We start from the raw sequence: 21,570 nt of genomic DNA, 5'->3' as shown, positions 1-21,570 counted from the left end.
TCGCTTTACATAGTTATTAAATTTAAACTTTTGTATTTGCCAATTTTGCACGTAGGCTAGCACACTCCATTAACATTATACATAACTGTCTCGGTTGCTTTACATTGAGTTGCAAAATAAACGAGCATCTGATAAATGCATCCAATATCAAATCAAATAAAAAAACTACTTGCAGCGCCACCATGCGGTGCATTATTGCATATACATCAATCGAATTTTCTACAATATAACCGCCATTTAATACAAAATATATACCCTTAGATTTCCCTTTGTAATTTATCTGACTAGCATGCTTAATACTATTTAATGCACCCTGAAAATGTGCAGAGCTGCGCAGACCGAGCGCACCATTCTCGCGGCACTTTGATGTCATACGACGATCAGTCTGCGCAGCGCAGCGTGGTCACGTGACAGGCCGCCCACTCTTTTCAAACGCCATGTTTACTGCGCACCTCCATCACAACCAATAGGCAGAAGCGTTAACGTATGTGAGTATGTTTCTAAAGTATGACTGCAAGGGTTTTATTAACGTTTAACCACGTATAACATGTCATCTCCACTTTGTTTTTCCGTATGTGCACGTAGTCCTGTTCTCGGTTTGCAGCAAATGTGAATTTAAATGTGTTTGTGATCAAGTGGGCGGGACAAAATAAGCTAGTCTGTAACCAGGCTCCTGGCGCCCAAAAAGCTTTAAGTCAAGAACTAAATTATATGTAGAAGCGATTTGCATGCTTATTTATTTATGCGTTTTACGTAAACTGCTTTTTATACATTGTTGACTTTGTATTCTGTAGTAGCTGTTAGCATGCAACGGGCTAAGTTAAGTCTGGACAACAAACACGCGCCAAAATGTGTTGTATAAAGGCTCACGGTGGCAAGCAGGTGGATAGTTTTTTAAAATCTATTTATGTCTCCATCGCAGGATGCAACTGAGTGAACCCAAACATGACTGAAGTAAAGGATACTGTTAACACAGAGGATATTCCTCCTGTGGATGAAAACAGCAAAGCAGACGAAGAGAACGATGAAATGTGCGATGTGGAGCAGGATGGATCAGCAAAAACTGAACCCAAAGGCAAAATAAGTACGTTAAGTTCATGTTTTACAATATTGGAACGTTACATTGTATTGGGTTACTTTAGTACTGACTTTTTGAAAATAACTTGTATGTTAAAAAATAACCACATACAAATTCATTTAATCCCCCTTAACTTTTAAAACTCTATTAACATTTTTTTTTATAAATGCAAGCATTTAATCTATACTATCATCTTTATTTTTATCACTATGTGTGTCGAACCAATGACCTTTTTGTTGCAAACACATTGCTCTACCAGTTTATCTACAGAAACAATACAAAGTTGTTTTTTTATTGAACACAAAAGGAGATCTAAGCAGGATGTCAGTGACTTATTTTAGCTCCTAAAATGTAACTGGTAAGTTAGACTACCAGAGCATTGAACTTCGTTATGTGGTTGATAACCATGTGACTTACTCTGGTCAAATGTATATTGAATACTATGTTAATCACTTGAATTAATAGCGATAAATGAATGTGGATGTAAAATGAAATTACATAATTCTGTGACAACCCTGCTATGGTATTTTTGTGATTTTTCTAAAAACATTCTGTGAAAGTATAATTTTGATATATTTAATATTGAGAGTAACATCATATCAATTATTAAAAACAATGTGAAATCAAATTATGATGCATCTCATCATGAGACTTGGCATGGCCACATTTTGCTGTTGGGATGAACAACGACGTATTTTAGTAGGGTAACCCGGAAGTTAGGGTGATACTTTTTTCCTTGCAAAAAAGCTCATTTATCTTTTTCATATACTTTTGGATTACTGCAAAAAATAAGATCTGTGTTAATCTTTACAGATGAACAAAACTTTAATGACTTTTAAAGTCAAAATTTGTCTTTTTATATTTCTAGTGAACACATTTACACTTCGAAATTCATATACATCTGTATTGTATTCATCTGTGAAGATTAACTTGTTGGACAAACTATTCTTAAACACAGATCTTATTTTTTGAGACAATTCAGAAGTCTTTGGGAAAATGAATAGGGGTGTAAATCGGATAGTTCAATACGAACTCGATTTTCTCCGCCGATTTTCTTTTGCGGATACATCAAACGCTTCTTCAATGCGATTACGATTCGTTCCGATTTGATTAATTTATTGGTATTGGTATTAATCTTTCAGGTTTTTGTGCCAAAATGTGCAATAGTGACAGTGATTGGAGGTAGTTTTAGAAAAATTTTAACTAAATTGAAAAATGAATTAATATAAAAAATAAAGCTGTTAAACTTAAGCATTTGATCTGTCACACAACAACAGATCTAACAGTCAGATGAAAATAAACAAAATGCACGCTTTGGCGGAAATGTGTAGATGGACGTTACATCAAGAAATGAGGACGTGGAGAGTGTCAAAATAAAGGTACCTGCATCGGATCGTTAGAAATAAAATCGATGTATCGATCCATTTCGATGTATTGTTTCACCCCTAAACATGTCCCGCTAACTTCCGGGTTGGCCTACAAAAATCCCTGCGACACTCTATGGGAAAAAGGTCACACTAGTAATTTTTAATTTTAAAATGTTCTGAAAAGTGAACAAACTTCTTATATGCTTTACAAAAGTTGCACATCTTTGTTATTCAAGTAGTTGTGAATTGTTTAACTGTAATTGTCTTTTCACATTAAGGTGAAATCATTGAAGGAAAACGAGAGAAGAAAGAGATCCAGAGACTTAATATGCAAATAAGTAAACCAAAAGAAAAGCAGAAGATTGAGAGCACAGGAAAAGGCGTCAAACTCGGAGACATTGCACGGATTAATCACTCCATCGGAAGGCTTAAAGCCCCTCTGCTCAAACCATTGCATAAGATTGTATATGATCGACCAGGAGCTGTAAGTGCTTCAGTTTGAGAATAAAGGGTCATAAACATGATATTTTAAAATGTTTTGACTGTAAAATGCTGCTGTTTTCATAGGCATCATCGTTGCGGAAAAATCTTCGGCTGTTTAATGGTTTCACTTTTGAGGTTGACAGTGACCCTTACAACAAGAAGTTTTCAAAGGTGACAAGGTATGTTTTTATGAAATTACTGATAACACTATACAGTAGATTGTGTTTTTAAAAGTCTTAAAATTTAGCTTAATAAAATACTGTTTATACCAGGGGTGGTCAAAGTCCGGACTCCGGTCCGGATCGGGACCCGACGGCAACTTGATCCGGACCCGCGTCCACTTCATATTACAAGTGCATTAACTTCTATGTGATTGATTAAATGTGTGCATTTGCTATTTTACAAATGCATATTAAACTTGTAAACCATTCGTTTAGTTTTTTTTCTTTTTAGATTTAAGAGTATTCCTGGTCATAAAATAAAACGAGTTATTTAAAAATTTCCTGTGTGACGCTGTAGCCATCACACCCAGATATTATGCACAGCTACTTCATGTACTACGGCTTTTGATCAGTCCTTACCAATCACTGTTGGTTTGAGTCGTTTAAAACATGCTTTTAAAAAAGCACCACTCGTCAAACATAATCTTAAACATATTCTTTATTATCATGAAAATACCTGAAAAGGTTTGAAGAACAGTAATATAAATATATCCTTAAGCCATTTCCTGGAGCTCCGTGTGTCTGGTTCTTCGTCTGCAGCGCATATTAAGTTTCTGCCCGAGAGCGCCCCCTGGCTTTTGGATGTAGCGGCATTTCACCGTAATTCATTGAGAAGCATAGCAAGAATCATCAGCCAATTTATAGGTGCACCCCTAATTTTGGTCAGTGTCTCTGCCTACCAACCACACTTTTTTTGCCATGGTTTATGCATATGATGGAGAACAAACTGTGCCATTTTTCTAATTAGGTTGCTCTGTATTTTGCACCTGATTACTTTTGGCATATTTCTTGTGTTTATTTTTTTTATTTACTTTAAATGCAAAATACACTTATGTTTTTCCCAAACTATTTGTGTTGATTTGTTATATAAACAAATGATTTGCATAAATTTTTTCCGGACCTATGAAAATTATGGGAATTCAGATTTGGACCTTTGAATGTAAACTTTGAGAACCCCTGGTTTATACAGTACATACTTGAAAAATATTTTAAAAAAAGAAAACTTTTGCATGTACATATATGAAAAATCTTAAGCCATTTTTGTGACTACATATTTATACATAAACACATATGTACTACATAACACACATGTACTACATAAAATCATCGTACATAATATAATGAACATTCTGTGAAAATATAAGATATTTTTTATATTGACTTAGTAAGGTCATGTCAAAGATTGTAGTGACCTGAAATCAAACTGATGCTCCTAATCTCATTTTTAGATTATGAGACTTTAGCCTGTATTTCACAGACAGGGTCACACATTAGGACATATTTTATTCTAGACGATGGTGTACTTTTTGTATTTTGTGTTTGATGAGTGGGTGCAGTAATGAGATTTTCTTTTTTCCCAGGCTTCCCAAATCACAGCTCGCAATCATGTGTAAGACTCTTGATCTGGAGAGGTCTGGAAAGCAAAGTGTTCTTGCTGAGAGGATCATGACGTTTCTTGTATGTCCAACTGACTCGGGAAAGGTAAAATGCATGCTTGAAACAGACAAAAAGAAAAGACAGGAAATAGGTTTATCCCATTGCAAATACTTAAACAGTAGAACAAATCCCCCAGAAACACTTACATACATGGGTTGAATTAGGGTAATGTGGGACAGATTTTGTAATTCTGAATTGTGTAGAATATTTCCATATGTGACCCTGGACCACAAAACCAGTCATAAGCAGCATGGGTAGCAATAACAAAAATATGTTTTCTTTATTTATGCCAATCATTAGGATATTAATTAAAGATCATGTGCCATGAAGATATTTTGCAAATTTCCTACCATAAATAAAATATATCAAAAAATGTATTTATTATTATAATGCAATGTGTTGCTAATGACTTCATTTGGACAACTTTAAAGGTGATTTTCTCAATATTTTGATTTGTTGCACCCTCAGATTCCAAATTTTCAAATAGTTGTATCTCCGCCAAATATTGCCCTATCCTAATACACAATACATCAATGGTAGGATTATTTATTAAATTTTCAGATGATTAAAAATGACCCTTATGGCTGGTTTTGTGGTCCAGTGTAATATATGAAGACAACACATTCCCACCTTTATCCTTTTATATGAAATCCTCAATAGGGATTTTCACACTCCGCTTAACTCTGGGTTATCTTTGTTCTAAACCCTGCCTATATTTAATTTGATATTTGATCTGTATTATTGGTGAAAATCAAAATTTGGGTTTTATAGTACAAATGTTTATGTACTTCGCTTGTTAGCCTGTGACAATAATATTGTGTTTACTCTTTGCAGCCTGTTTTAAAGAAGAAGAAAAGAAAGACAACCAAAGATGTCAAAGGTGAAAAGTCTTCATCCAAAAGTAAAAAACCACAGAAGAAAGTAGAAAGTGGAAAGTCTAGAGCCATCGTCACTGATTCCAGCAGTGAAGATGATGACGACGACGAAGAGGAGAAAAAAGAGAAGTCAACAACAGCAAGTCAGAAGCGAAACGATAGCCAAAGTCAATCTTCCGATAAAAGGGAAGATGATGATGAGGATGAAGATGGTGAAGAGGAGCATGAAGCTCCTGAGGAGGACAGTGAGGAGGAGGAAGTGAGTACATTTTTTTTCTAAAGCCCTATTCGCATGGGATTAGTATTACCTGGTGACCTCTAGAAATTTGTAATAAATGTTCAATGTACTTAAATATTTGATATAAATCAAAAACTTGAAATTATGAAATGTAGTGGAGTAAAAATTATGATAATATGTTTTGTTTTTCTTTGGAAACATAAATTTCACTGATAAAATAGGAATACTTAAAAATGTACTTTTATGTAGAAAGTAAAAATACTTAAGTAATGTCCTCCTCTGGGCTTTTCACACTCCACTTTACCCTGGGTGATCTTTGTTCTAAACCCCGCCTTTAACCCTAGGTTAAGGATCGCTTCACACTTGTAAATTAGAAACGAGGTTATCCGAAATTAACCTAGGGTTATGAAACCCTAATCAGAAGCAAGGTCAGCCCTGCTTTTGCGGGGTTAAGCCCTCATTGCAGTGTGAAATGAAGCGGGGCATGAATCAAGGTGTTCAGGGTTGCTTGATAATTACAGACAGTTTTGTAAGAGAAGTGTTGGAGACACCTGACCTGGGGTTTAGGAATGCACAGTGTGAAATGTCAGAATATCCAGGGTTATGTCTTAACCCCTCTTTAGGTATGAACAATGTAAACATAATAAAGATAACCCAGAAATTGGTTAACTATTTCCAGTGTGAAAAGCCATATGTTCTTATATTATATCAGAAGACAAGACAACATATATATGTTGTGCTCAAACTTTACTCTCCCCTGTGCCAAATTGTTTGAAAATATGTGGATTTTGTTTAAAAAAAATTACATTATGGGATGACAGAAAATACTTCAACACATTTTTTTCAAAATATAACTTGAACATTTGTTGTAAAAAGACATCAAAATAAAAAGACATCATTGCACAACTATTTAGAACATTTGTATTTAATAAGAAATTAAATTTGGTGACTATTTAATGTGAGATTTGTTCTTTATTATTGGTGGCTTTGGGTTTATTTACATCTTTACAGTACAAATCTTTATGTAATTCGGTTGTTAGTCTTAACAAAAATATTGTGTTTACTCTTTGCAGCCTGTTTTAAAGAAGAAAAGAAAGGCAACCAAAGATGTCAAAGGTGAAAAGTCTTCCAAAAGTAAAAAACCACAAAAGAAAGTAGCAAGTGGGAAGTCTAGAGCCATCGTCACCGATTCCAGCAGTGAAGATGATGATGACGACGAAGATGAGAAGACAGATGATGATGGTGGTGTGGAGAAGCATAAAGCTCCTGAGGAGGACAGTGGGGAAGAGGAAGTGAGTGAAATTAGTTTTTCTGACAAGTAGTTATAAAATGTATGCAATCTTACACTGCAAGTGCTATTGTAAACCTCAACTTAACAATCAAAATCCAAACAGAAATCTCCTCGTAAGAAGAAATCTCCTGCCAAGAAGGCAACAAAGAAGTCTGAGTTAACAACAGATGACAGTGACCAAGGCAGCCAGGAAGACAAGACTGTCAAAAAGGTTGAATAACGCATGCTATTTTTGAATTCTGGACTAGTTTCAAGTAAAAGCTTCTTAAGGCATCTATAAATGAAATGTCTATATAAACACAAAGTCAGTCTCACTAGCTATAACAGACAATTGTTAATTGACAATGGTGACCCATCCATGTGTTGCCCATACCTTTATTTGTTTGTGGCAGTTGTGTTCAAATAAATTTATATTGACGCATCCCCAATTGGTGTCCATGGCAAAAATGTCATCGCAGAGTTTGTGTTCACGCATACTCCTTGCGCAGAAACCCCTTTTCGTGTTGCCGTGTTTACCAAAATTTTTGTGTGGAATTATACTAGGCTCTACATCCAAAAGTGATTGACATGAATCCACATTAGTTAGCCATTATTGAACCTATATTAGTTAGCCATTTTTGACCTTTCCCCCATGACCAGGTAATTAAGTCTGTGGGAAACTCTGCGTCCCTAACATAAAGTTTATATCACACATTTTTCTGATACTCTACGATCAAATCTATAAACTTTCTACATGTAACATTTGTTTTCTGCTTTATGGAATTTAATTTAATTAGATCATTGTATTCAACATTTTTCTAGACAACAAAGAAGCCTGCAGCAAAAAGAAAAGCTCCGGTGAAGCCCATCCCCAAAACCAAGAAAGCTGACAGCAGTAGCAACAGAAGAAAAAAGACAGCAAGCAAGAGCAAATGTGGTAATGAAGATGTGAAACCTTAAGCCTAGAGTATTATTTTTTTTTTGTGGGCTGTAACATTCAGGGTTCCCACTGGTCCTTGAAGTCCTTGAAAGTTTGTGAAATGGGGGGGGGGGGATTTAACGCCCTGGGAAGTTTTTGAAAATATACATGCACTGATACAGATCATTGAAAGTGCTTGAAGTTTTCTTGAAAAAAAACTATATTTTCCCCTGTATAGTGTAGGATAATATCATAAAAATTCTAGACTTTTTAAGCACACGTGCTAAACTGTTCACTTTAAATGCTTATATCTTCTGTATGCGAATGTTGATTCATACCAAAATGCTTTTTTGCATAGTTGTGTTTGACACATGAAAACGTCTCGGGTTACGTATGTAACTGTTGTTCCCTGAGAAGGGAACGAGATGCTGCGTCTCCCTTGCCATACTTCCTGCGTCCCTGTAATGCCGTCTTTGGCAATATTTCAGATAGCGATATACTTCCTGGCTCCCGCGTTACCCTATCTTTGTCGTTAAGCCTCACCATTGGTTGAATTTGATATACACATTCAGACGCACTTACCCCTGGAGGCATCTCCAAAGTGTCACCGCAGTGATGCAGCGCGAGTTCCCTCAAAGGGAACTGTTACAATGTATCTTAAAAGGTAACACAATGTAACCTTGCTCTCACTTGAAATGTGTCCCCACGTTTAGTCCTTCAATTTGAGGGTATTGGACCTGGAAAGTCCTTGAAAGGTCCTTGAATTTAGAGTTAACTAAGGTGTAGGAAACCCAGGTAGAGTAGACTTTATATGGCCAGAACTTAAGTTTGTTGAGCTTAAGTTGTTAATGCTATATTTTTTCTCTCCAGATGAAAGTGACAGTTCTGATGATGATCAGCCATTGATCAAGATGATTAAAAAGCCACCAACCAATGACCAGTTGAAGGCCTCTATCCAGGATCTGCTCAAAGATGCAAACTTAGAAGAAGTCACAATGAAGCAACTTTGCCAACAAGTATGTTGTTGCACAGAGAGTATGATTTTTTTTCTTACTGTACTCTTATCATTAAGTTTTTATTTGTTTAAATGTAATAATGTTTTCATTTTTATTGTAGGTTTATGACAAATACCCTGACTTTGATCTGACCAGCAGAAAGGGCTTTATCAAGGACACTGTTAAAAGTGTAAGTTCAGCAAAACACTTTTATAAGTTGCACTGATTTGATTTTTTTGATATCTGCATTTTTAACACTTCATGTTCTTGTTTTTCATAGGCACTATCCTGAAGTGAAGAAAGTAAATTATTTTTTAATAAGTCAAGGGGTGAAGATTGTGCATCAAAACTCTATTTTCATGACACCTTCTACTTGGTTTTCCATCAGATTCAGCTTTTTTTGCATTTTATAGTATTGTTGTGTTGAATTTAGACAATTGATTATGAATATTGGGGATTTTATTTTTTATTTATCAGGCAACTAAATTTTATGACTTTTTTCATGTATTAAAATTGCTGTAAGCAGCGTTAGCTGTTTTTGCCACTACTACAGCATCTTTAAAAGTTTTTCATAGGCCCCATGTTGTATTTTGTCAGTCTTTTGTAAAGTTAGTCAAAATTTTACATCTTAATTGTGTTCACAGCGCTCGCTGTGTATTTCTGTTATTACAGCATTATCAAGGTATTGAATACAATATTTAGAGTCTGCTAGGTATCCGGTATCTCTTGTTCGGTTGGGTTATCAACACTGGTTTACGTTTTCTGAGGTCCTGAATGTATGAAAGCCACACATTTAGAAACATTGTTTTTTATGTGTCGTGTAGATCTCAGTAAAGTTCATCTTTTAACATTTTTACAGTGTTATTCTCTCTGGCTCTTACAAGAAGATCCTCGCAATTTAAAAATGTACCTTTTCTTAACCTTAGATTCATAGTTTAATGTAGCTTAATAGTTTTTTTTTTACTTTTGTGTTTCTGTAAATACATGCTCTCATATGCATTTAGTTTCATATTGTATTTTAAATACAAATCATATGGAACAAACGTGTCTCAGATCTGTCCTGTTACTCAGCTGCAGATTAGATAATTTGTTATCAGTTGTTTATGATTACGTTCAGTGATTAAACTGGAATCATACTTGACCGGTTGCACTATTAAAAGAAACCTAAGTTATCATTAATCATCTTACTAACTTTAATAGTTTGATTCAAAACTAATGTTGATGAAAATCACAACACTGTCACTTGGTAGAGCATTGCATTAAAAGTGCAAAGGTTGAGGTTTTAGTTATTAGGGAACGCACTGATAAAATGTATAGCATATATATTCATTGCAGTCACTTTGGATAAGGCCTTCTGCTACATATGCAACATAATTAGTGGTTCATATGTGTAGTACAGGTAGAAGCAATCCTGTATAATTTGTTCAGTTTCATGATAGGCAAGAAAATTTGACAACTTTTATTCAAGGAAAATAAGTAGGACAACTAGGCTGTCGATAGGAAGCTGTCAACTCTGTCAAACATATTTCCTTACATTTTCAGAATGATGGTAAGTAATGATAATATCTTACGTGGGGGCTTAAGGAAAAGATTTGCGTTCCCTGACCGGGAATCGAACCCGGGCCGCGGCGGTGAGAGCGCCGAATCCTAACCACTAGACCACCAGGGACTCTGGTCGACTAAGTGCCTATACCCATAGTATATGTGCTGATTTATTTTGTATAATACAGTTTCGTTTATTAAAGATTTATTGATATATATATTTTATGTTTCTCTCATAGAAAGCTAGCTCTGCGTTAATAGCCGATTTCATAACAGAATATACGTATTTTCAACACACACAGCTTGTAACACCTCCATCTGGCCGTTAGAGGTCGTAGTTTTCCGCGTGTTCAGTTCTTCTGGAGGTTGAAGTTGATGGGTCAGAATGGTTGGTGGCTTACAGAAGCTGGAATGATGCAGGCAGAGCAGTAGAGACTACAACCATCTGACTACTGGATCTTACCAACCGTTTAACCATTTAAACAAGATCTTAGAGAAAGAGTAGAACCTCTTAATAAGGTAAGCGATGGCCTGAGCGCTGTTGTTTCGATTTATGCGCTTAAATTGACAAATTCGAGCACTTAAGAAGCATGGCACGGCCCCTGGTGCACAGTGTGTTACACTCCGATCAAGCTGTCAAAATTCTCCAGACACGTGTTTCTCTTTTCGAGACGTTTAGACGGGGAAATGTTGTCTTTTTTAATCAACTTGTTCTCTGTAATGTCTATCCTCAGCGTTAACTTCACCAGCAAGTGCTTTACACACGAACTGTTGCTAATGCTAAAACGCTAGCCGCTCGGCTAAAGTTAATGCCATGGAAACGTGTATCGGGTTCATCTCCGTGTCGCCCAAATGTAAACATAATAAATAATCCACGTCTGCGGTTTTACGAAGGTCAATAAACCACGATGTGTTGAATTGTAGGGTTGCACGTTTAAATAGAGCTAAATTAACAGGGATGCAAAGCTTACTGTATTTACAATGACTGTTTAATATGAAGCTTTGTTAGAGTTACACCTGCTGGTTCGTTTATAGTTTTAATTACTCTGATGGTTCACTAAAAAGAAAACTTAACTTACATCAGTCTGTGCACCTGCTCATTAGATTATAAACTTGACACTGACTTGAGTTAGTGTGTGCATTAACAAAAAGGGACCATGTATTTTTGGACCTTGGAGAATCATGTAATACTATGCACCATGCTATTTCCATTTCATATGGTCAATGTACCATTCATTATGTTATTGATGTTGAGTTAACTGCTCTCATGTATGACTTCATTGTGTATGATGATGTTTGAATGCAATGAATTTGACTAATGCAAATTTAGTTCAAACGTGACAAAGTATAAACCACTGAGTGAGTTTCATCCTTACATCCTGATTATAGAAAGACCGCTTTATGTCTTTGTCCTATTTTCACTGTGTTTATGTGATGTTTTGACACAAAATTGTACACTGGTATCAGTTTAATTGGAGTCGCACTTGTGTTTATTGACAAAATAGTTTCTTGGCCACTGATACTTTTGTGGAATAACTTATAATAAGGCATAAATAATTGTAAAACCTCTTATTTGTTGTTTTTAACTAGATTTTGGGCTGTAAGTCTTAAAGGGATAGTACACCCTAAAATAAATTCTGTCATCATTTACTCACTCTCGTGTTGTTACAAACCTGTATACATTTCTTTGTTCTGATGAATACGAATGACGATATTTTGAGGTATGTTTGTTACCAAACCGATTATCAGCCCCATTCACTTCCATAGTAGGAAAAGGATTGTATGGAAGTACATAGGTCTCAACATTCCTCAAAATATCTTTATTCGTATTCATCAGAAGAACAAAGAAAATTATACAGGTTTGTAACAACAGGAGATTGAATAAATTATGTTGTATTTTCATTTTTGGGTGAACTATCCCTTTAATGGTCATGTCCAAAGCAAACTTTACAGTTGTGGTCCAACAGCATTATTAGTTTGTTGTGTAACCAGTCCAGACTGCTAAATAACGTTCCTTTGCACAAACCGGTTTCACCCGCCCATACCTGCACAATCCCTCAAGAATTTACAGTGTGTTCCTCATCATTGTCACATTTCTGTCGTGCTGAGTTTGGATTTGCCGGGATATTCCGCAAATGAATGGTGTCTTCGGACTTCGCTGTTCTCCTGTAAGCCACCTTAAATTGACAATAGAGAGATTGAGTATGAGAATGTAGTATTGCACTATGTTTTTATTTATTTATCTCTGATTTATTTAAGATTAGATTTTGAGATAAGCTCACTAAGAGAAATGTTGAGTTGTTGCCAGATTCTCTTGAAAATGTGTCTTATGATGCAATGTTCTGATTAAAAAGCTTTGCGTCTCATACTTAAAAATGTGTCGCAAACTTGCTTTTATTTTTTATTTTTTTGCCTCAGGGGCTGTGAAAATGTTGCCAGGACATGTTAGAGAACTATCAGGCAGAAAGTACAGTAGAGATCTGTCTGGGCTAGCAGAAAAACCTGTTACTGTTAACTAAGCTTTGAATAATGACGGATTTGTCATTTTTGAATAAACAAAAGAATTGCCAATAGTACAGACAATGTTTTAAGATGGTGCTTTTAAATGTAAAAATAGGATCAGTTTTTAAGTAGGCTCATCCTGTTTATAAAATATAATTGAAGGGAAAGTTCACCACAAAATGAAAATTCAGTCATCATTTACTCACCCGTTAATTGTTTCAACCTGTATAAAATTAGTTGTTCTGCTGATCAAAGGAAGATATTTCTAGCATGTTTGTAACTAAACAGTTTTAGATCACCATTGACTTCCATAGTATTTTTCCTGGCTGCACCTGGTATTAAGATACATTTTGGTTGATCGGATCTCAAGTGGAAGACGCTAAATACATGTGTAAATGGTTTGTAAAACTTTTGCCTTTCTTTTGCCTTTTTTTTTGTAAAAGCTTGACCGTTTCCAGAGGTAGTCCAATACGGATTGCTTTTGTGGTGTAGAACAGTGGTTCTCAAACTTTATTGGCATGCGGCCCCCCTTGGATACGGTGCGTCCCTTCGCGGCCCCCCCTAAAAATGTTTTGTACAAAAGAAAATTATACAACGTAGTGCTGTTGGTTAGTAACCTAAGTTTTCTGGGGTTTAATTAACACAGAATTTATGATAAATAAATCTCGCGGACCCCAACTCATATGGTTGAATGTGTTCGAGCAGCCACAAAAGAACGCTTGTTGACTGATGTGGGATATACCTAGCAGACATGACTTCTAGTGCAAACCCACAGTGTCTGGTGTGGTCTTTAAGGTGTTATTATTGATCAAACTAAAGCAGCTGCTCTCCGACTCTTTAATTTTTGTATCATTTTGCTAGCGAACTATTCCTTTAATGCAAGAAAAGCACCATTCCCGTAATATGTAAGCGGTTTATTGATTGATCAATGCTTTCAAGATGATTTAAAAAAGGAACCATAACTAGTGTTGACATCAGTTATGTAACATCTCTGTTACTATTCAGTGCAAAGATTTAAAAAGCTTTGGTTAAAATTAGGTAATGTTTGTATGGCACCTCTTAGTTCCCCTTTCTTTCGAAATCTTATTTTTATGAAATCTCTTGCATCATGTTGTAAAGCAAGTCGACCGCAAACATGGGCATACGAGTTCTGTTCTTTGTGTGGCTCTGTGTGTCGTCTTGTTTATGGTGTGTATATTTAGAAATGAATTCAGGTAGTCACACCGGAGGTAAATTCCTGCGAGGTTTGGTTTCTGCTTTACCGCAGGGACAAAACAGGCTCTTTGTAAGCCGTACGCAGGCTGTATATACCTACTAACCCTTGAACTGTCTGGTTTCAAAGAGTAAAAGTCTAGAGTCCACTTCTGTGAGCATAGGGTTAACATGTGCAGGTTTTGTAAGAGATGCACTAGTTGTTAGCAGCGATGTGTTGTAAGGGGTTTAGCTTAGCTGCATGTAACTTTTGTTGTTTGTTAAAAGTGTCTTGTCCTGCATTGGAATTTTAACATTTGAGTTTCTTCTGGATGTAAAAAGAGGGCACTTTTTCCTGTCAAGAGGGCTTTTTGGGGACCACTACTGACTAAACTATTAGGGATAAATAGGACTGAATAGAATTGAATGATATTGCAAGCATAAACCAAAATCTCCAGGATGAGCAACGTGTCATATTGATTAGCTGGGAATCAAACAATTGTGTGTATGTTGTGCTTGCTCAGATCCCTGGATGCCCGCCGGTGCCCTCGCCCTGGCCGCACAGGCAGACCCAATGGCCATCAGCTGACCCCGCAGCCCAGGATGACGGTGAGAGAGCGGCTTCGGCAGAACATCTCGGCCGCCTTTTACCGGCATGGCCTGCTATGTGCCTCATACCCGGTGCCCATCATCCTCTTCACCTCTGCCAGCATCCTCACCTGCTGGTGAGTCTTCAGTAACTTTTAAATTGATTACTAGTGTTCCTGTAGCTGAAATCGAGTTGCTAATAAACGTAGGTTGTGGGTTCAGTCCCAGGGAACACACATAGTGATAAAAATCAAACTTTAAATTAATCTTCCAAATGCATTTGTAAATGAAAGCTTCCACTTCACACTTTTTGGGTAAAATAATGTGTGTTTCTTTGAGCCAGAGAACTTAAATGAATCAGTACAAAGATGAATCGTTTTCAATTTTGATTCTGGAAGGGTGAGAGAGGTCAACAATGGAATGAAGTTGGCTCGCAGTGGGTTGCACTTCACAGTTGCATTCGAAAGCGAGATTACTCACAAAGTTCTTGTGCGGGTAGGACTGTGTGCAAGACAAACTCTGTGTAGAGCACTGAGAGGAAAAACTCTTTCTCACGTCTGCTTGAATATTCTTTTAGTCTCAGTCAGCAAAATGTGAATTAAATCCTTGCCGTTTCAGTTAAAGGACAATAAAGAAAGAGTTAGTGTGAGAAAGTTTCTCTGAGAACAACCCAGTCTTCAGTCTCCTATAAGCAACTGGATGAACAAAACTAGCCTTTGTCACAAACAGTGATATGAGTCAAATTCATGAGATGTTTTTCTGTACGCTGTAGATTTCCATTGTAAGTGCGTTATTGTTTATCCAGTGTAATGATTCATTTAAACTCACAATTGTAAATTTTTGTAAGATACGTAATATGTATATGGGTCAATAACATGACAAGCATATTGTACTATAAAAATAACTTACATTTACATTTATGACATGTCACTTTTAAAAAATGATAAAATTCCACTTTCATAAAAAAATCTGATAACTTACTCACCCCCACGTCATCCAAGATGTTTGTCTTTCTTGTTCAGTGGAGAAGAAATTAACATTCCAGGATTTTTCTTCTTATAGTGGACTTTTAGGGTGTTTCCACATATAGTTCATTTTTAAAAGAACCAAACCCAGTTCACTCAAAGTGAACCTAACACAGTTCAAAATAACCCAAAAGCGAACCGTACTCCAACCACCTCTGGATGTGGTCTGAGTTCGGTTCACTTTTGGGTCCTTTTAGGGGGGATATTAGATCACTTGGTTTGTTCACATATACACCCTGAACTGCTCTGAGAGCGTTTGGAAGGCTCAGACGAACTAGGTGGACCTCAAACGTTTAGAATTTAAATGCAGAAAAAAGTACCTTTTAAACCACAACTTCTCATATTGCGCTACCCTTGTGACCCTTTAGCGTGACCTTACGTATTACGTAATCACGTTGAAAGGTTACAGTGCATGATGTATGCAAAAAACTACCACTACAGTGTTTATCAGCGTGGAGAAGAAGGATCGATGTTGTATGTGGAATAATACTAATTATTGTCTGTGTGTCAGTTTATTGTTTTTAATGATCTGCAAGTGTGCGTTTCACAAATGTAATGCATGACCTTTCGACGTGATTACATAATATGTAAGGTCGTGCTGGCATGTCACACGTCTAGTGCAAGATGAGAAGTTGTGATTTAAAACGACTTTTTTTCTGGCAAAAAATGACGATAGTTCTGCTTAAAAAGACCTTTATGCCTTTGTTGGGATTGTTTAGAGCCCTTTGAAGCTGCTTTAAAACTGCAATTTTGTTCTGCTTTTTAACTATAAACTGTTAAAGGCGTTCTATGCATTTTCTGCATTTTTGTCAAACAGCGACCCCTAGAGTCGCTGGAGAATACTTGCAATTGTCGTAATTTCCCACCCCCACTCTGTACACCTCCGAAGATAATGACCAGGTAATGTTTCACAATTTCATACAAATATTAGGCTCTTGCATAGTATACCGTACTTTGACGTCATCCGGCGGTTGGTTCTTGCAGTGCCGCATGAAGTCGAACAAGCCTAACGTGTGTGACGTCGTTGCTGTAAAGCAAGTCGTGATTCTCGCGAGATTTGTCAGGGGCGGTTCTGTCAAGCTTGCATTGCTGGTTTTGCTAGCGGCGTCCTCCCCGAGCTTCAGCAGGAGGATGATTCGCCCTACTATGACGTTGTTTACCACCGAAATAACTTTGAAGCTTTTATATTAAGGTAAAATAACTGCATGGTGTGTCTTTAACGTCCATTAAAGTCCATTAGATGAAGAAAAACCCTGGAATGTTTTCCTCAAAAAAACTTAATTTCTTCTCGACTGAACAAAGAAAAATATAAACGGATGACATGGGGGTGAGTAAATGGTTGAGATTTTTTATGGAAGTGGAGTAGGGATGCTAAACAATTAATCGTTAGCAGAATAAAAGTTTTTGTTTACATCATATATGTGTGTGAACTGTGTATAATAACTTTGTATAAATAAATGTACACACATGCATGTATATGTTTTAGAAATGTGTATATACATTTGTATATTTATGTATAATTTATATTATATATAAATATAAATACTTAATATATACATTTTTTTTTCCTTAAAATTATACATGAATGTGTTCATATTTATATACATACATATTTATTATACACAGTTTACACACATATGTGATGTAAACGAAAACTTTTATTCTGCTAACAATTAATCGCGATTAATTGTTTAGCATCCCTAAAGTGGAGTATTCCTTTAATAAATCCTCATTTTTGTTTTTGTATCTCAAAAAGGATTAACTGTCAATACAAATAAGCATTTTATGAAAGGTGTTACAAAGGGCATTTAAAATATTAAAAATGTATCTAACATTTTGGATGTTCACAAATGTCAAGGTAGTACAACCCCAATCACACGCCTTACATTAAGAATTAACCTAACAGTAAACATGATATCACATCACCCTGTAAACCCTAGGACCTAGGTGGTCTTAATGGAAAAATTTATGAAAATTTTTTTAGATTTCTCTCAGAAACAAAAAAAGCCTATTTAATGTAATGTGTAGGCTGGTAAACTTTCTGTGTCAGGTGGTACAAATAATTTAAAACAAAAAAAGCTATTTTATCAAACACATTTCTATTGTATTTATAAGGTATATTTATGAATTTAATATCACCGGCAAAAGCTTATACCAGTGCTTCTGAAGGAATGAGGGTCATATCAAACCACACCATATAAACAACATTATCCTGTATTTTGCTAGGAAAAAATAACGATGTATTACCATCCATAACTTGGTATTATGTCCACAATATTTTATGGCCATTCATATAAAGAGTGTACAGGAAACAGAAATGAAGGAAATTAAATATCATGAACTAGATTCAAACTTATGTTGTCCCATCGAAGCTCAATTTGTAAAAGAATGCATGCTAAATGGCACTAAAACAGACAGGACTTTCCCCATGGAATAACTTTTGCACAGTCTTAAGTTTTCCTGATGCCAATAGTGTCATGTGTTTGTATTTTTTATCCCAGCTAACTAAATCTGTCTGCACCGATCTCTTCTTCATTGAATAAAGTCATTCAAAGCCTTTGAAGATGAGCAGGCAGGAGTAACAGATGTCCCTTTTGTTTAAAAGAGGGGCCGGTCGGATGTCCATCTGGAGGGCTTTGCTGTATTTCATTGTAAACAGCACAACATATGCTTTATTGGGGCTCTTTATTTAAGGGGTGTGCTAAATTATATATTGTTAACATCAACTAGTATCCAGTCTTAGAAAGAGTTGTGTGTGTATATAGACTAGTTTAGGGTCAAGTACAGTCAATTTGCCCCACAATTCTCAGGTCAGTGCTTGTGGACTTTACATTTATGCATTTGGCAGACAGTTTTATTCAAAGCAACTGTGTGTGTGTGTGTGTGTGTGTGTGTGTGTGTGTGTGTGTGTGTGTGTGTGTGTGTGTGTGTGTGTGTGTGTGTGTGTGTGTGTGTGTGTTCCCTTGAATTAAACCTGTGATCTTTGCCCTGCTAATGCAATGCTGTTACATCTGTCATTATTTGGTATGCTTAATGACTTGCTCAAACATCTGCTCTCCCTCCTGAGGCATTTTTACTATGTTTACACCTACTGTATGTGCATGTGAGCGGGTGAGATGCTGTAAAACTGTCATCTGACCATATTGCATCCTTACCACACTTACAGCAAATATGATTTATGTTATGGCCTTTGCATGAGCTCTTCTTCAGAGAAAGCCAGATCTCTATGTTTTGCTGGCATTTAAAGGGACACTCCACTTTTTTTGAAAATAGGCTCATTTTCCTAGAGTTAAACATTAGATTTTTACCGTTTTGGAATCCATTCAGCTGATCTCGGGGTCTGGCGGTACCACTTTTAGCATAGCTTAGCATAATCCATTGAATCGGATTAGACCATTAGCATTGCATAAAAAATTACCAAAGAGCTTTGGTATATTTTATATTTAAAATTTGACTTTTCTGTAGTTGCATTATGTACTAAGGCGGACGGAAAATTAAAAGTTGCGATTTTCTAGGCCGATTATGGCTAGGAACTATACTCTTATTCTGGCGTAATAATCAAGGACTTTGCTGCTGTAACATGGCTGCAGCAGGCATAGCGCGATGCTAATGGTCTAATCCAGGGTTTCTCAAAGTTTACATTCAAAGGTCCAAATCTGAATTCTCATAATTTTCATAGGTCCGGAAAAACTTTATGTAAATCATTTGTTTATAACAAATCAACACAAATAGTTTGGGGAAAAAATAAGTGTATTTTGCATTTAAAGTAAAAAAATTTTTTTAACATAAACACAAGAAATATGCCAAAAGTAACCAGGTGCAAAATACAGAGCAACCTAATTAGAGAAATGGCACAGTTTGTTCTCCATCAGATGCATAAACCACGGCAAAAAAAGTGTGGTTGGTAGGCAGAGAAACTGACCTAAATTAGGGGTGCACCTATAAATTGGCTTATGATTCTTGCTATGCTTCTCAATAAATTACTGTGAAATGCCGCTACATCCAAAAGCCAGGGGGCGCTCTCGGGCAGAAACTTAATATGCACTGCAGACGAAGAACTAGACACACGGAGCTCCAGGAAATGTCTTAAGGATATATTTATATTCCTGTTCTTCAAACCTTTTCAGGTATTTTCATGATAATAAAGAATATGTATAAAGATTATGTTTGACGAGTGTTGCTTTTTCAAATGCATGTTTTAAACGACTCAAACCAACAGTGATTTCAGATTGATAAGGACTTACTGATCAAAAGCCGTAGTACATGAAGTAGCTGTGCATAATATCTGGGTGTGATGGCTACAGCGTCACACAGAAAAAATTTAAATAATTCGTTTTATTTTCGGACCAGGAATACTCTTAAATCTAAAAAGAAAAAAAACCTAAACGAATAGTTTACAAGTTTAATGTGCATCTGTAAAGTAGCAAATACACACATTTAATCAATCACATAGAAATTAATGCACTTGTAATATGAAGTGGACGCGGGTCCGGATCAAGTTCCCGTCGGGTCCGGATCCGGACCGGAGTCCGGACTTTGAGAAACCCTGGTCTAATCAGTTTCAATGAATTATGCTAAGCTATACTAAAAGTGGTACCGCCAGACCCGAGATCGGCTGAATGGATTCCAAAACAGTAAAAATCAAATGTTTAACTCTAGGGGAGCTGGAAAATGAGCATATTTAAAAAATAAGTGGAAGTGTCCCTTTAAAACAGGTTAGAGAGACGGTGTCTGTAGAGAATCCAAACTGACATTAGTAGTAATGAATGATTTGTAGTCTTCATCTGTATTTACAGTTATCCTTTGCTGAAGCTGCCACTGCCTGGGACCGGCCCGGTGGAGTTCACCACTGGAGTACGAGATTACTCTGTCCCATCCCATGAGCCTCAGGGTGACCTGTCGGAGTGTCCTGATTGGGTAAGACAGTGTGTGTTTGACCTTGGGACAAAATCTTGCTGATTATAACTTATACAGCTCTTCTGTAGACTATTATGGCACTTTTCCATGGCATGGTACCCCATGGTTTGGGTCGGGTTGGGTCGGGTCAGCTCACCTCACTTTGGCTTGGTTAGCTTTTCCATCCAGTTTAGTAACACATCGTAGTGGGAGGGATTATAGGCGTGTTGTTATATTTGCGCTGCATACTGCGGTGACACCAACAAGTGAGAGCAACGTTGTACATTCCCATACATTTATTTATTTCTCAGTTCGCAACAAGATTAAAATTAACCACCACAAATAGATGTTTGCACATCGCGTTTATCACCACCTCTGTCTCACATGACAGTTACTGTACCCGTGGCGTCAGTCGATGCGCTCTTCTGAGCCTCATTTAAGTTGCGTTTAGGCATATATGTGAACGTGCTTGTCGCGAATGTGCCACCACAAACTGCAAGTCTGGAAAAATTGGTTTGGTGTTTCTGATTCTCAACCTGTGGATGTTTTTCATCACTAAAAGGGAGTTTGGGAACTTATAGCAGAGCACAGACAACATGTTAACTTGAGACAGCGCAAGCTAGCATGAAGGTAAAGCTAATCTTTTACATTATAGCGATGATGCTGGTAGCGACGATTCTCTCAGACCAATCAGTGATCTACAGTGTTTTCACATCACTTTTTGGTATCAGCTCAGGTTGCTTGGAACCCCGATCGAAGTTTTACTAAAAAAGTATCGGTTACTACATACTGCACCTAGTGAAAAAGCTCACAAATGTAAGCTGATCCCCAAAAAAACGTGGGGTACTATGCAATGGAAAAGCACCATTAGTAGCAGTGTATGCTGTTATTTTCTTTTATAGCTGTTTATACTTTGGTTTAGTTCACCTAAAAATGAGAAAAA

The 21,570-nt window shown here is 36.5% G+C and overlaps 2 protein-coding genes and 1 non-coding gene across 5 annotated transcripts in view; 2 read left to right on the top strand and 1 right to left on the bottom strand.

Moving 5' to 3' along the window:
• The first annotated feature begins 413 nt into the window (after positions 1-413).
• On the top strand, positions 414-9,736 carry dek (DEK proto-oncogene). Of its 2 annotated transcripts, none has more exons than XM_065298589.1 (12): positions 414-484; positions 923-1,084; positions 2,724-2,929; positions 3,013-3,107; positions 4,511-4,631; positions 5,421-5,720; positions 6,773-6,991; positions 7,094-7,201; positions 7,792-7,906; positions 8,759-8,904; positions 9,005-9,073; positions 9,164-9,736. In XM_065298589.1, exons 2-12 carry the CDS (start codon positions 946-948, stop codon positions 9,173-9,175), a joined length of 1,530 nt encoding a protein of 509 aa, XP_065154661.1. In that variant the 5' UTR covers positions 414-484; positions 923-945; the 3' UTR covers positions 9,176-9,736. The 2 variants fall into 2 exon arrangements, with proteins under 2 accessions (XP_065154661.1, XP_065154660.1); XM_065298588.1 differs by having other exon boundaries at positions 417-488.
• Positions 9,737-10,480: 744 nt separating this feature from the next.
• trnae-cuc (transfer RNA glutamic acid (anticodon CUC)) lies at positions 10,481-10,552 on the bottom strand. Its single transcript has one exon. It is a non-coding gene; the product is annotated as a tRNA-Glu (tRNA).
• A 252-nt stretch (positions 10,553-10,804) lies between these two features.
• scap (SREBF chaperone) overlaps positions 10,805-21,570 on the top strand; it is a 29,954-nt gene continuing 19,188 nt past the window's right edge. The window contains exons 1-3 of one of the 2 annotated variants that reach the window (XM_065298592.1): positions 10,805-10,944; positions 14,643-14,843; positions 20,528-20,648. In XM_065298592.1, coding sequence (XP_065154664.1) covers positions 14,722-14,843; positions 20,528-20,648 — 243 coding nt within the window. In that variant the 5' untranslated portion in view covers positions 10,805-10,944; positions 14,643-14,721. Of the gene's footprint in view, positions 10,945-12,462; positions 12,594-14,642; positions 14,844-20,527; positions 20,649-21,570 lie in introns of those variants that run through there. The other variant, XM_065298591.2, reaches the window with a different exon arrangement.

Source organism: Paramisgurnus dabryanus, chromosome 13, assembly GCF_030506205.2.
Source record: "Paramisgurnus dabryanus chromosome 13, PD_genome_1.1, whole genome shotgun sequence".
Taxonomy (NCBI): Eukaryota; Metazoa; Chordata; class Actinopteri; order Cypriniformes; family Cobitidae; genus Paramisgurnus; species Paramisgurnus dabryanus.
This window is presented reverse-complemented; position numbering and strand designations above follow the sequence as displayed.